The following is a 15,929-nucleotide window of genomic DNA, read 5'->3' on the forward strand; positions in this document are numbered from 1 at the left end:
TCCCACCTCTGGTATGCCCAACTCTCCTTTCATATATATACATATAAATATGGTCTTGGTACACTGATTTTGACTACGGATTGCTCAGTTTACCTGATCAAGATATATGGCGAGTGGAACCGGCTGACAGGGGAAGCATACTCCTTCTAGGCACCTAATCCCAACTCTGGTATGCCCAGTGGTCCGTGTTTGCGCACCTCTTTATTTTGTATTGCTTATGAGAGTTATGGGATTGATAACTGTTCGCTATCTTCGCCTTTCGTGTACGACATATTTGATTTTGAACATTGCATGCAGAAAGTTTTACTCAAATTCCAACATCGTATTTCATCGAAAACCACGTATACTCCGTTACATGTATGTATTTGAAATACGTAATTCGTGAACTGTTATAGAAATAGCATCATTTTACATTTACTATAATTCATTACAATATGATGGCGTGTTGTTCATGAATTCATCCTGAAATATGTGTTAAATCAAAATCTAAAATGGTGTTCAAGTAAGGACTTTAATTACAGACTTTGAGATGGAAATCCATCAAACCAATTGGCAAACCAATCTCTTACCGTATCCGGCTCAGGCAAATGTTTTCTTATACTACAGAATGAACAGCATATTAATTCACGGGAACGTCCTTATATTAACAGTGTTGTTTCCTCGTGTTTTGACCTAGTACTGTCATTGTTAGCCGCAATAATTTTGAATTGTATCATGCAATGGTACCTGAGAACCGTATGGAGTTCATGATGGACAGAATATTTATGTACGAACCAGTGTAAGGTGTGACCAGTATTATACTTGATCATAATTCTACTGTGATGTTTGTTTTTTGTCACATTACATTTGAAATATTTGAGGCCGTTCTACATACTTCATTTGATTAAATACAGGACACTGAAAACTGAATATCATTTTAATGGAGAAAATTAAGTTTATGATACATGTTGCAAACCGCTTTCTATTCATTAATGATATGACTGCAACACATACATGAATTCCCAATCAATGATTAATAGATTAATTCACAATCAATCTGGACTTTTCATACACTTGTAGATTAGTGGTCCCATTTTATGATAAAGTAGACTTTCTGAGATAGGTATTAATTATCACTAATTTAGTTTTTAATGTTAAATTGATAACTGATTCACTAAGATTGTATGGATGCATTAAATCCTTCAAAAATAGTTTATCACACTTGATACATCCAATCCTACATTTTTCAAAGACATAATGTTTATAAATTATTTATCAATGAAAGGTGAAGATAACAAACATGACCAATCTCAAAACTTCAATGATCCATTCAAAATAGAGAGTTGGGCAAACACGAATCCCTGGATATACCAGAGGTGGGATAACGTGCCTAGGAGGAGTAAATATCCCCTGTCGACTGCCCATAACTGCCGTGAGCCCTAAATCTTGATCAGTAGATAGAATCAGGGTCCCGAGAACGGCCTAATAATCGGTATGCAACAAGTCAGGCAACATTTGAACCAATGATAGGTTGTATTGGCAAACTAGATCGTTATAACGACCATAAAATTTGCGAAATGCTGATATCATTCTCTAATTTTTACAGATAATTATTAACAGGTGAAACCTGTTATGTAAGGATACTTTTCATAATAACCACTTGAAGTTTACACTGAACAGAGCGTCTTGATGACTATACACACTAAAAGCACAAGTCACGATATATATAATGTGATCATTCACTAGTACATGTAAGCATGATTATGATTTATACAATAATTATTTTCATGTTGTGTTACTGAATCATTTAAAAATCAATTTTCAGTGCACATCACGAAAAGCTTGTGAATCTAAGATTTTAAAAAAATCATAATTCCATAAATGATAAAATGAGTTTTCACATAATCAATGATAAGTGTAAACCCTTCTAAAGTCATCAGTGATTTAACTGAAATACATGTACTTAATAAGAATTGCAGCAATTTACGTTCATTCTAAGTTCAATGTGTGGTTAGGAATTGATCATATCTTGAGTGCATACACAGATGATGATAACTAAAATATAATTACAAAAGTTGTTACTAAATCACACGCCAATGTTGACGTCCAAGATAAAGATAGAAATAGCTCTTGCATGGAATAAATATTCAAAAAGTTTCCCGCATCTAATTTTAGATTGTCCTGAAATGCATACATTACACCTCATGATATGTCAGATGCTAATTGTTTTACGTTATAAAATGCTGTACATTATGACGTACAGGCCACCTTTCATCTTGGTAAAAAGGCGTATGATACCAATACGGGTTCACTAGTTACCTATTCCAGGCACATAGGATCGATTTTCAAAGGGGGCTGCTTTTTCATCCACAATTTTCAACCTCACATTCTCATTCACTACTACTATAATGTAAAACTTATACGGTACCAATTTTGATGCACCAGATGCGCATTTCGACAAATAATGTCTCTTCAGTGATGCTCAACCGAAATGTTTGAAATCCGAATTAACTATGAAGTTTTAGATCTAAATATAGCCAAAAACAGCGTGCCAAACAAGTGGAGCCAAATTCGTCCAAGGATAGAAATAGTGGGATAGTGAGAGTCATTCTATCTATCTTTTTTGTACATCAGAATAACAGGTAATGATCAATGTTACAAATGTGGAGGGACACCCTCTCCCTTCCCTGATTTTACACGCCCGAATTTATACTCCCTTTCACGTGATATTACTGAGATAGCATATCATATGGCATAGTGACATTGCAAGGCTTAATTTTTTAAATGTAAATTCTAATGCAAATGTTTGGTAGTTCGACTATTGTTTCAAAGTCAAACTTTTAACCATTAATTCCATGTTGAATCAATGAGTTTTGGGTGTGTCCTTCATAGATCACATTAATGTTTCAAAGTATCGAATCATCAAAGATCATTGTATGATTTTATAAGTTTTGTGTTTCAAGTATTGCTGATTGGGAAAAGGGAAATATAATATAATCTAGTAAAACAATACATCTGTCACGAATAGCTGAACTATTGGTGGTTTACGTGTAGACAACCCAAAGAGAACAATAATTTTGTAACACCTTACATATTTAATGGAATTAATAATCAAGATACAAGTATGAAAATAAGATGTTGATGGGTATGATTTGTCACTACTGGTTTGTCCTTCATACACTCCGTCCCTGTGACGTGTTCTACAAGAAACGGTCCTTGGTTTGTCACTACTGTTTTGTCCTTTACACACTCCGTCCCTGCTACAAGACGTGTTCTACGAAGAAAACATCCCTTTCAACACACACACGTCTTAAGGGTCCACAGGTAGGACACCACACATAAGCGAGCTCATCGGGATAACAGGTTGTTGGGAAATCACAAGAAATACACAGGCGGACAGGACCTATTCCAACATACACCTACAAAACACATTATACAACATGAAACAAGTATTGAGGCTTTAAACGTACATATGGTACTACTCATTAATACATTTTAGATAATGATACTGTCTTGGTAAGACATACAAAATACACTTACACTTTGTTACTTATAAGACTTGATACACAAAATTCATACATAATGGCCACGTTGCGAATTACTACAAAGAAGAACAAATTTGTAAGTTTATGACCGTATATGCACACCACACGTACAACATTGAAACACGTTTCTAAACATGGAAGGTAACTTAATATATCAAAATAGGCATGCTTAAACTAATGAGAAATACCATAACTGGGTGTTTTAGGACAATTGAATGAAATTAGAGAAAATTACGAAGATGGCAGTATAAATAAGATAAAATCCTTACCCCAGAAAAGCAGGACCGTAAAACTGAAAATTGTCATCACAGTGCCAGCCATGTGGATAATAAAGAATTCAATGGTGATACAATTTAGATATAACAAGAGAAGTATATTGACGTCCTTCTCCCTGGACTACCGTGTCCAATATGATTTGTAGCACGGACTGGCAGTTTAAAGGTCCAGTGAACTGAGGTATTTACAGTGAAAAAAACCCCTGAACTGACGGTGACTCAGTACGGGTTATATGGCACTAGGACTAAAATATATTTACATAACTCATTTTAATGTGACAACATCCATCAGATTTCATCAAATATTGTAAACTACTGGTAAAGTAATATTTGACGGGATAAAAGTGCACTTTCTTAGATCTATAAGTTTGTCATTTTTGTATGGGTTTACGGTGATTCTTTATAAATAATTTTGTTACTAAGAATATATATCTTTCAACGTATGCTGTTATTTGTATTATAAAATTTTATAAAACATAGAGCTATGATTTGATAAGATCTTTGATAGAAGTGATATCGCATTTAGACGAAACTCATAATTTCGAATGGTCTTCATGTAACTAAAAAGAGCTTTAGATTTGACATACCCGATAACATATCAGTGATCAAAATGTTCACAAAGTGTTTAGTGATTCTGCACATTGGTTGCAAAAACTGACTTTCGATTCAAATTCGAATACATCTAGAAATTGTTGACACAATTGATGCAGAGTAATGTACATATCTTCTTACTATGGAATGGGAATTTTCTTGATACACAATAACATATTTGTTAATGTTACTATGTATGATTTGGACTCATATTTATATCGCAACTAAAAACGACAATCATCAATGGATCCATAAAAAAATTATGTTGAGACTCCTTTTATAAGAACCAGACAAAAGTTACACTTAACAGAATATCTTGATGATTATTTATAGTTAGATGGTGTGTCACGATGTTAATGACGAGATCAGTTATACATGATTGTGATATATACAGTGATGAACTCCAATACGATATTAATATAGCACTTTGATTTGTTAAAGGTCAGGCATTTTAAACAGAATTCAGATAATAGAAACTTCATATCATGATAAAAGCGTGTTGTTAGTCTGAATCATGCTGAATCGAAATTCTATAAAGCGTAAACTGAGATTGCACACAACAGATCAGGTGATAACACATCTTATGATGATGGCTACATGGCTATTGTTAACATTTAACATGGACCCTTGGATATACCAAAGATGGGATAAGATATCCAGGAGGAGTCAGCATTTCTTATTGGCCGGGCACACCCGCCTTGACCCCTGTATCTTGATCATGTAAACGTAGTAATCTGTAATCAAAAGTAGCATGAAAAGAACGGTCTACCGATTTGTCTGAAACACGTCAGACAGAATTCGACCCAATGGCATGTACATGTAGCAACACAATGGGAATGAAATGTATTGTGGCGTCCATCTTAGGACGTCATATGGCTTAACGACAACGTTGTTTATACCACCATAGTTATAAGGATTATTGATGAAGTCAAAATTAGACTTTCAAGGAAATTGTTTTTACAACTGATATTAAATCATTTGATTAATTCTAGATATATCTGTAGAGTAAAACACGCTTATAACGAACAGGCTTAAAACAAATTCCCGCTTATTGCGAAGTGATATTTATTCCCTTATAAAAGAAAAGAACGAAACTTTTATTGTATATAACGAAGTTTGGCTATAAGGGATTGTTTTTGCTGAATCTAGAGTTTCGCTATATAACAGGGTTTTACTGTATTAGTATTTAAAAAAATCTATCTAAGAAGAAGTGGATGCGATAAGCTACAGGTTTTTTTTGGCTTCAATTTAGGTCCGATTTCCAGATCCATCTCAAATTCAAAATCATCGATATTTCAACGAATTTCAATCTTTTTTTCCCAAGCAAGCGACCTTAAAATTCCATACATAGAAAATCAGAACTAACTGATGTTAATTTGTTTCCCTGTGCACAATCATAAAATACTGAAAATGGAGAATCAGGGCCACCATTGTAAAAGGCGATGGGCATTCCTAATAAAACTACGTTATACGAAAAATCCCTTGCAGCGTTATTTTCTAATGCGTAATGTTCCGATATATTTGATTGCAAAAACATTTATGAAACTTGCAATAGAAATACTATATCAACTTTTTTAATCCTTAGAATTTCATTTAAAGAAGACGTCCGCATGCCTTTTTCTAAATTCATTTGATTTGATAATTTGCCGAGCAGTTCAGAGGATGTAGATTGTTTACCGGTATTCACCAGAAACTTGAGGAATTTTGCTTCAAGAAGCAGTTTTTAAGCAAGAATGACACCGTTTGAATTTCCTCGACAACTTGTAAAGCGGTATTTGTAAAGCAGATTTACAGATCCAGAAAATCATCCACGAAAGTTTCAGTCTCTCATTAATCAATCTTGAACAAATCAAAACACAGATAAGTACACATGAAGGGATCAAATGGATTTTATTGAGACTTGTTTTAACTAAAAACAATAGCATAAATAAACGGAATATAAATAAAATTACCTGACAGAAATATTCTTTTGAATGTAATGAATTCAAGTATTATCCTTTTTGTTTTAGACGGAGAAGGGTGATATCTTGAATATGAAATACCTATACATTATATATATATATATATATATATATATATATATATATATATATATATGTTAGAAGTTGATTCGGCACAGTTGTAAATAAATATTGAAAATCAGAATGACACATTCCATAAAAAACAATAATTTACTGCTAGCATTCATCAGGCAGTTCAAATATCTATCTATCTATCTATCTATCTATCTATCTATATATATATATATATATATATATATATATATATCCAAATGTGTCTGTATTGTGACGTCATTATATTTTTGTAATGAATTTAAGTATTCATTTTGTTTTAGACGGAGAAGGGTGTTATCTTGAATATGAAATACCTATGCATAATATATATATATATATATATATATATATATATATATATATATATATCCAAATGTGTCTGTATTCCGACGTCATTATATTTTTATTGTCATATTTTATTTAATATTTTACCTATGGATTACTGGACACTGAGCCAATTTTTCACATTTGGATATATATATATCGTCTTGGCACACTGATTTTGAATACGGATAGCTCCGTTTACTTGATCAAGATATAGAAATTATGGCGGGTGAGACCGGTCGACAGGCGATGCTTTCTCCTTCTAGGCACCTGATCCCACCTCAGGTGTGCCCAACTCTCTATTTCATATTGCTTATGGGAGTTTTGGGATTGATAACTATTCGTTATCTTCGCATTTCGTATGTCATATTTGATTGTGAACATTGAATGCAGAGAGGTTTACTCAAATTGCAACATCTTATTTCATCGAAAACTACGTATATTTTGTTACATGTATGCATTTGAGATTGATAATTCATGTGCTATTATAGAAATAACATCGTTTCACATTTACTATGTGTCATTATAACATGATGGCGTGTTGTTCTCGAATTCATTCTGAAACATATGTTACATGAAAATAGCGTTCGAGTAGGGCTTTAATTGCAGACTTTGAATTGGAAACCCATCAAAACAATTGGCATCGCTTATCGTACATGACTCACCCTGGTGCAAAGTTTTCATACACTACAGAATGGGTATCATATTAATGTACAGGAACGTCCTCGTATTGACTGTGTTGTTTCCTCGTGTTTTGACCTAGTACTTTAATTGTTAGCTTTAATAATTCACAATTGCATCATGCTGTATCATGCCACGGTAACCGATAATCAGATTGAGTTCATGATGGACAGATTAATTAACTAAGAATGAATACAAGGTGTGGCCAGCATCATACTTGATCATACTTCTAATGTGATGCTTGTCTTTTGTCACATTTCCTACTACTTTAAATGTTATTTGGAATAATTCACAATCGTATCATGCCACGGTGAGTTATATAACCATATGGAGATCCTGATGGACAGAATATTCAACTAAGAACCAATGTTAGGTGTGGCCAGTATTATACTTGATCACAATTATACTTCGACGTTTGCCTTTTGTCACATTTCATTTGTAATATCTTGGGTGGTTCCACATACTTCATTTGAGTAAATACAGGACACTGAAACCTGAATATCATTTTAATGTACGAACATCAATCCATCGTGAATCGTAACGATATATGTCATCAAAATTCAACGATATTTTTTCTGACTGGCATATGATCAAGTTTATGATACATGTTACAAACCGTTTTCTATTCATTAGTGATATGACTTCAACACATGCATGGATTCCCAATCATTGATTAACAGATTAACTCACAATCATTCTGGACTATTCATACACTGGTAGAATACTTTGTGATATAGTTGTCACTATATGAGTTGTGAATGTTAAGTCCATAACTAATTGACTAATATTGTATGCATGCATTAAATCCTTCAAAAATAGTATATCACACGTGATAAATCCAATTATACATTTTCCGAAGAATGATTTTTGTAATTCTTTATGAAGAACTCACTTCATATGAGAATCATATGTGTGACTTTTCCCTATGTAGACCACCTCGATGATTCTTGTTTCAAGGTGAAATTTAAATTTCAAATCGACTAGTTGTTTTCATGACGGTAAAGAAAGATATCTTCCTAATTATGGCTCGATCGAGAATGGTTTAAGTTGATATATATGTACACTTACATGATACAAAAGCAATTTCATTTCTTCTTAGTGGAAATGATTCTTGATACTACTGCAACAAAATTATATGAATATTTGCTTAGGCTTAGCGATTATTAAAAAAAGCCTACACATTTTTATTTTCCGATTGCAAAACGTTACTATGCGTATTTTTAAATTTTGTTTTATAATCAATCTGTCAACGCTTAATCGGTCAGAGATAAATATGAATTCATTTATAAGTTTTAGTCATCAAATTATACATTTGATATTTGAATATTCTGATGTAAGCTTTCTTCCACTCCTGCTCAGGCGTTACTCTCTACGTTTAGTCCTCGTTATAAAGATCGATGCTTTCACTTTCAAGTTATTAATGACTATACAGAGACAACAGACTGATCGCTGAACCCACTTTGAGCGCAGGATGAGCAAACGATGAACACCTTGTGAACATCAATCGCGAGCGGTCGGTGAACGGTGAACACAAAACTGTAAACGGTGAAGAGACACTGAACAAACAGTGAGCGAATGAAAAAATGAGAAAGTAGAACGTTTCATGGCCAGAACTAAATAAAATGAGAAAGTAGAACGTTTCATGGCCAGAACTAAATAAAATGAGAAAGTAGAACGTTTCATGGCCAGAACTAAATAAAATGAGAAAGTAGAACGTTTCATGGCCAGAACTAAATAAAATGAGAAAGTAGAACGCTTCATGGCCAGAACTAAATAAAATGAGAAAGTAGAACGTTTCATGGCCAGAACTAAATAAAATGAGAAAGTAGAACGCTTCATGGCCAGAACTAAATAAAATGAGAAAGTAGAACGTTTCATGGCCAGAACTAAATAAAATGAGAAAGTAGAACGTTTCATGGCCAGAACTAAAAAAAATGAGAAAGTAGAACGCTTCATGGCCAGAACTAAATAAAATGAGAAAGTAGAACGTTTCATGGCCAGAACTAAATAAAATGAGAAAGTAGAACGTTTCATGGCCAGAACTAAATAAAATGAGAAAGTAGAACGCTTCATGGCCAGAACGAAAATGTGTATAACATATTCTCGGTTAACGTCCTATATAACCGATTCTGAGTTTTCCACCCTCGACATCTAAACGTACTGAACTAAATTTGAAATTCCCACGTAGATGAAGTTACTGTTGGGATGTTATTGAGGTTTTTTTTTTTTTATCTGATATTACATTAAGATGATGCCTAATTTATGTCTTGACATCGTTAGTGAATATTGTTGTAAATTATCCTTCAAAATGTTGCATGAGAGTTGATATACTCAAAACATTCCAAAGCAAATATTTTCCTGTGTATCATGAGTATTGTACGCTAAGATCTATAGCAATCCTAATTATCTTTGACTTGAAATACTAAAATGCAAATTTGATAGTGTGTTTGATTTCAGTGAGCGTTTCTTTACCTGTTTGTGGTATTTGTAAACATTGCGTACAACTTTGTGTGATGTCACAGTAGTCACATGTCATACGTTTTCTTTTTCGGATATCTGGATATTAACCAATTAACAACGATAGAAAATGGTGCTTTTGAGGGTCTGTCAAATCTACAGACAATGTAAGTCTCTACATGTTTATGATTATTACATGCTTATGCTATACTAATATTCACCGTCATTGGTGCACAATTAAATAGCGTTGATATTGATGCATATGAAATATAAGTATTTTTAACCTGTTTATAAGCTTCAACATAAAGGTGATGCCTAATTTTTGTCTTAATATCGTTACTGAATAATGAGTGAATGTTGAAGTCCAAATAAAAGACATTATAAAGTTGTGGGCACGAAAACTATGTTCCAAACTTTTGCATGATATTTGATACACCCAATTCATTCAAACGCAAACACTTTTTTGTTGATCATGGGTATTGTACCCTAAGATCTGTAGAGATCCTAATTATCATCGACTTGAAATACTGAAATGCAACTTTGATAGTGTGTTTGATTTCAGTGAGCGTTTACTTACCTGTTTGTGATATTTGTAAACGTTACGTGTAACTTTGTGTGATGTCACAGTAGTCACACGTCATACGTTTTCTTTTTCAGACTTCTGTCGGGTAACCAATTAACAACGATAGAAAATGGTGCTTTTGAGGGTCTGTCAAATCTACAGACACTGTAAGTCTCCACATGTTTATGATTATTACATGCTTATGCTATACTAATATTCGGACAAATGATACTCATTGAATGCAAATAAAGACAACAGTTGGTTTCTGTTCATCAACATAGTTCATCATCATTAGTGTAGAATCAATTAGCGTTAATTTTGATGCATTTAAAATATAGGTATTTGTAACCTGTTTATAAGCTTCAACATAGCCTAATTCTATTTCACATCAACTGATCATGACAAACATGAAAATGTTCTAAATGAGAAAGTCTCTATTCTTATTTTTATAATATTATATATTTTCCGATATCGCGGTATTGCATTTTATCAAATAGCCGGACATCACATTAAGATAAGGTTTGCAACAACAGGCTTTGGGATCATGAAACTGTCTTAAAGTTTAAGACTGTCTTAAATGACGAATTTGGCTCCACTTGTTTGGTACGCTGTTTTTGGCTATATTTAGCTCTAAAACTTCATAGTTATTTCGGATTTCAAACATTTCGGTTGAGCATCACTGAAGAGACATTATTTGTCGAAATGTGCATCTGGTGCATAAAAATTGGTACCGTATCAGTTTTAAATTATGACCCCTGGGTCGAGGCCTCTGCTGGTGGACTGTTAGTCCCCGAGGGTCTCTACAGCCCAGTAGCTAAGTACTTCGTTACTAACTTGAAAATACGGATGTATATTTAATTGCTGTTATAAAATTTAGAAATTCATTTCAAAATTAAGGATTATCTCCCTCATGCATAGCTCTTATCCCTGGGCGAATTTGGCTCCACTTGTTTGGCACGCTGTTTTTGGCTATATTTAACTCTAAAACTTCATAGTTATTTCGGATTTCAAACATTTCGGTTGAGCATCACCGAAGAGACATTATTTGTCGAAATGCGCATCTGGTGCATCAAAATTGGTACCGTATAAGTTTTACATCAGTAAATTTGCACTTGAATATTAAAACTGAAAAAAATTGACACAACCTGGAGTGGATGGAACCTTTTATTCAACTAAACCAGACTGTTGATATATTCATTTTTATCTCACCTGAGCTGAAAGCTCAAGTGAGCTTTTCTGATCACCCGTATTCCGGCGTCCGTCCGTCTGTCCGTCTGTAAACTTTTCACATTTTCAACTTCTTCTCAACAACCACTGGGCCAATTTCAACCAAAGTTGGCACAAAACATCCTTAGGTTAAGGGAATTCTAAATTGTTAAAATAAAGGGCCAGGCCACCTTCCAAGCGGAGATAATCAAGAAAAGGTAAAAATAGGGTAGGGTCATTAAAAAATCTTCTCAAGAACCACTGGGTCAGAAAAGATGAAATTTATAGATAAGCTTTATTAGGTAGTGCAGATTCTAAATTGTTAAAATCATGGCCCCTGGAGGTCGGATGGGGCCACAATAGGGGGTCAAAGTTTTACATACAAATATATAGGAAAAATCTTTAAAAATCTTCTTCTCAAGAACCGCTGAGCCAGAAAAGTTGAGATTTATGTGAAAGGTTCCTTCTATAATGCAGATTTTGAATTGTTAAAATCATGGCCCCCTGGGGTAGGATGGGGCCACAATAGGGGGTCAAAGTTTTACATACAAATATATAGGAAAAATCTTTAAAAATCTCCTTCCCAAGAACCACTGAGCCAGAAAAGCTGAGATTTATATGAAAGCTTCCTGATATAGTACAGATTATAAATTGTTAAAATCATCGCCCCCGGGGATCGGATGGGGCCACGATAGGGGGTCAAAGTTTTTTGGGGGTTTTTTTGTTTGTTTTTTTTTTTCGTTTTTTTTTATATAGTGCAGATTCAAGTTTGTTAAAATCATGGACCCCGGGGATTGGATGGGGCCTCAAGGGGGCATCAAAGTTTTACATACAAATTTATAGGAAAAATCTTTTAAAATCTTCTTCTCAAGAACCACTGAGCCAGAAAAGCTGAGGTTTATATGAAAGCTTCCTGATATAGTGCAGTTTATAAATTGTTAAGATCATGGCCCCCAGGGGTCGGATGGGGCCACAATAGGGGTCAAAGTTTTACATACAAATATATAGGAAAAATCTTTAAAAATCTTCTTCCCAGAACCACTAAGCCAGAAAAGCTGAGATTTATATGAAAGCTTTCTGATATAGTTCAGATTCAGGTTTGTTAAAATCATGCCCCCCTGGGGTAGGATGGGGCCACAATAGGGGATCAAAGTTTTACATACAAATATATAGGGAAAATCTTTAAAAATCTTCTCAAGAACCATTGGGCCAAAGAAGTTCACATTTACATGAAAGCTTTCTGACATAGTGTAGATTCAAGTTTGCAAAAACCATGGCCTCCGGGAGTAGGTTTGGGGCCATGATAGGGATTACGGTTTTACATGCAAATAGATATGGAAAATCTTCTGATATGGACCAAGGTGACTCAGGTGAGCGATGTGGCCCATGGGCATCTTGTTTACTCTCTCTCTCTCTCTCTCTCTCTCTCTCTCTCTCTCTCTCTCTCATAAAACATTTTTTCCCCTGTAAATTGAAGATTGATGCATATGCCACTTGTCTTGATATTACAGAATAGAAGAAAACAAAGAATTATTAAAAAAGCTGGTCTTAAAGTGGATCACAAAAAAAAAAATCACTTAGACTTAAGATTGGTATTTTGTCTTAAATTTTAAAACTACGTTAGAGCTGTCTTAACTTTCTAAGAGTATCGTTAAGTTCGTTCAAAATGGCCGCGCTGGTTGCATTTTTGAGGCGAGTAAGAGAACATGAACGTGATGTCCGCGATGAAGATGTCTGCCCCTACCAAGAAGCGAACAAATCATTTATTTAAGAAATAATAGACCGTCGGTAGATCGAAAACACAGGATCTTGACGTTGAAAATCATATAATGAAAAAAAAATTGTTTTTCTATAAGCAGAGTATTGACGTAAAAAAGTTTGTTTACAGGAAAAGAAGTCAAATCCCTGTAATCGAAAAGTAACACCGATAGCCCAGAAAAATTGGGAGTGGGCGTTTTCAAATGTTTAGGCATAAATATGACATCTTGTGTGATCAAAATATCGCAGGATTGATCGCCCGAAAATCCATTTCACTGCCTGATCGTAGTTTGTAAAGTAGACGTATATGTGCAAGTAGCACGTACACATACGACCGTTTCAATAAAAATTTTCGATACAAAAGTACATTTATTAACCTGACTGAGTTTGTTGACAATATGTGGAAGAAGAAAACAATCATTACTTGCAGTCTGCATTTGCACACGAATGATGTGCAGTCCAAGCCCGAATTTGAAATTAATCAGAGTTATCCTTCTTTGCTACATCTACGCACACAATCGACAAAATAAATAAAGGCATTGAATTTAACCGTGTTCAGTGCCTCTCTTTCGCTTTTTCCGAACTGGTGACTTCCAAGGGCAATGCACATCGGAGGTTACGAGCAGGAATTACTGACAGGATGACAATTATCCATGAATCTATATTTTCTGCTGATTTGACGGGTTTATTGCTTCAGATTCACTTTGATTCTATTATGTTATATATATTCAATCCCATATATGTTGACTATTTGTTCTTTTATTTTTTAATTTACTTTCCGTCAGTTACAGCTTGTATTGCTTTAACTTAAGTCTAAGTCTAGAATCTTAAATTGCTATGGCAACAAGGGACTCTTTTGCGTAGAGGTATTGCTTTAAGACAATCTTAGTTAAGATTTGCTTAAGTTCATTTTGTGATCCATTTAAGTCAGCAATCTTACCTAAGTTCAAATCTTAATTTAAAGTCAAAATTTTGACTTAACTTTAAGACAGTTTCATGATCCTGGAGTCAGGGAGATAACTCTTGTTATACCTCAGTGCAATCGGATCACGCGCTCGTCTTTTTCCGTAACCGGTAAGAAGACTCGCACGTGGATCGGCGCAAGAATTGCATCAAATCGATGCATTTCTTCGCCGGAAGCGCGCCCGTGGATGAGAGTTAAAAGGCCAGAACCGAATTCCTGAATAATATGTCATTTATATTTTCACCACAGATTCAGTTTTGGTATCATTAACGTCTTATTCACTCTAATAAATAACATGTAGGTGGAAATTGATTATGGTACAATACCTTAGATGTGTAAAATATCTTAGATGCACTTGAAAGTTCACGTTTCATAGTGTAACGTACGACTGTGATGTCAAAGTTATGTTTATGCATACGTAACAACCAACTCTGATGGCGTCGATCCACACACGAGGTTCATTTGCGGTTACGGAAATAGCCGAGTAGCTACGATTGACCTCAGTACACCTTGCGCTTTATGACGTCACAATGAAAAAAATGTGTCACGGCATAGTTGTATCATGGGGAAATGTCATGATATTTACTTCTTATCTACTACCGCTGTCAAGTGTTAAGCGGCGTATGTGTAAATCTCCACAACATAATAATGATAATAATAATAATAATAATTTTTCTGAAATGATCATTTATAAATAATTTGTTCGATATTATAAAAGTCTACAATTTTTATATATAGTATGCGTTATATTTAATTTCCATTAAAATTTTGTTGTGACCTTGAAATCGCCCCTAATGGGCATCGGTATTTGAAATACATGGAGAAAGTCAGTTGTCTGTAAACTACAGCATGGCTCTGATAAATCATGATGATCGGTACCGGTTGCTGATATTTTGTGTCAAACCATGAGATGATCACATGTAATATCTGTGAATCTTGCAAGGGAAAGTAGGATTTATTTTGATGCTGTTATAATCAATCACTATTTGTGAATAGTATCCTCAAATTTGACAAGGTTCATCATTAACGAAGCTAGGAATGTTTATGACATTCACAATCATTTAAAAAACTAAAAACCTGACCATGCTTTACCTCTCGAATTACATACACTTTATATTTCAATACTATGACATCTACATCAGCTGATCGAGCGATTTATTGCATGGACTTTGAAATGTTAAAAAACGCGACTTATATGACCAAGTAAGAATAAAAGAGGGATCATCTCTAGTATATTTTAAAATAGTCTTTATTTTTTCTGAGGAACATCTTCATAACGGCATGGATATTGTGAATATAAGAGATTTGTAAAGTGTCATTTTCACTAACTTTACGTTGCCCCCCCCCCCCCCTAGATCCGCCACTGACTGGGCTTTATAACAGTTGCATGTTCAGCTATGTATAGAAACATCAAGTAATGGAACAAGAAAAGGGAATTTATCTCAAAGATGTAGTACATGCATATGGGACAGGTTCGGGCTAATGAAACACAGAATTTATGACGAAGCGGGGCCGTGGAAAACCCGCCGGGAA

General features: G+C 34.3%; 1 protein-coding gene and 1 long non-coding RNA gene across 2 annotated transcripts in view; one reads left to right on the forward strand and one right to left on the reverse strand.

The window, feature by feature from the left end:
- Positions 1-15,929, forward strand: part of LOC125658266 (slit homolog 1 protein-like) — a 229,518-nt gene that overhangs the window by 14,133 nt on the left and 199,456 nt on the right. Inside the window, exon 2 of the mRNA XM_056149727.1 lies at positions 10,564-10,635. Within this exon, the coding sequence (XP_056005702.1) occupies positions 10,564-10,635 (72 nt within the window). The remainder of the gene's footprint in view (positions 1-10,563; positions 10,636-15,929) is intronic.
- LOC130050240 (uncharacterized) lies at positions 3,066-3,948 on the reverse strand. Its single transcript, XR_008798677.1, has 3 exons — positions 3,794-3,948; positions 3,520-3,580; positions 3,066-3,398 (listed from the first exon to the last, which is right to left on the reverse strand). It is a non-coding gene; the product is annotated as an uncharacterized LOC130050240 (long non-coding RNA).

Source organism: Ostrea edulis, chromosome 9 (assembly GCF_947568905.1).
Source record: "Ostrea edulis chromosome 9, xbOstEdul1.1, whole genome shotgun sequence".
NCBI lineage: Eukaryota > Metazoa > Mollusca > Bivalvia > Ostreida > Ostreidae > Ostrea > Ostrea edulis.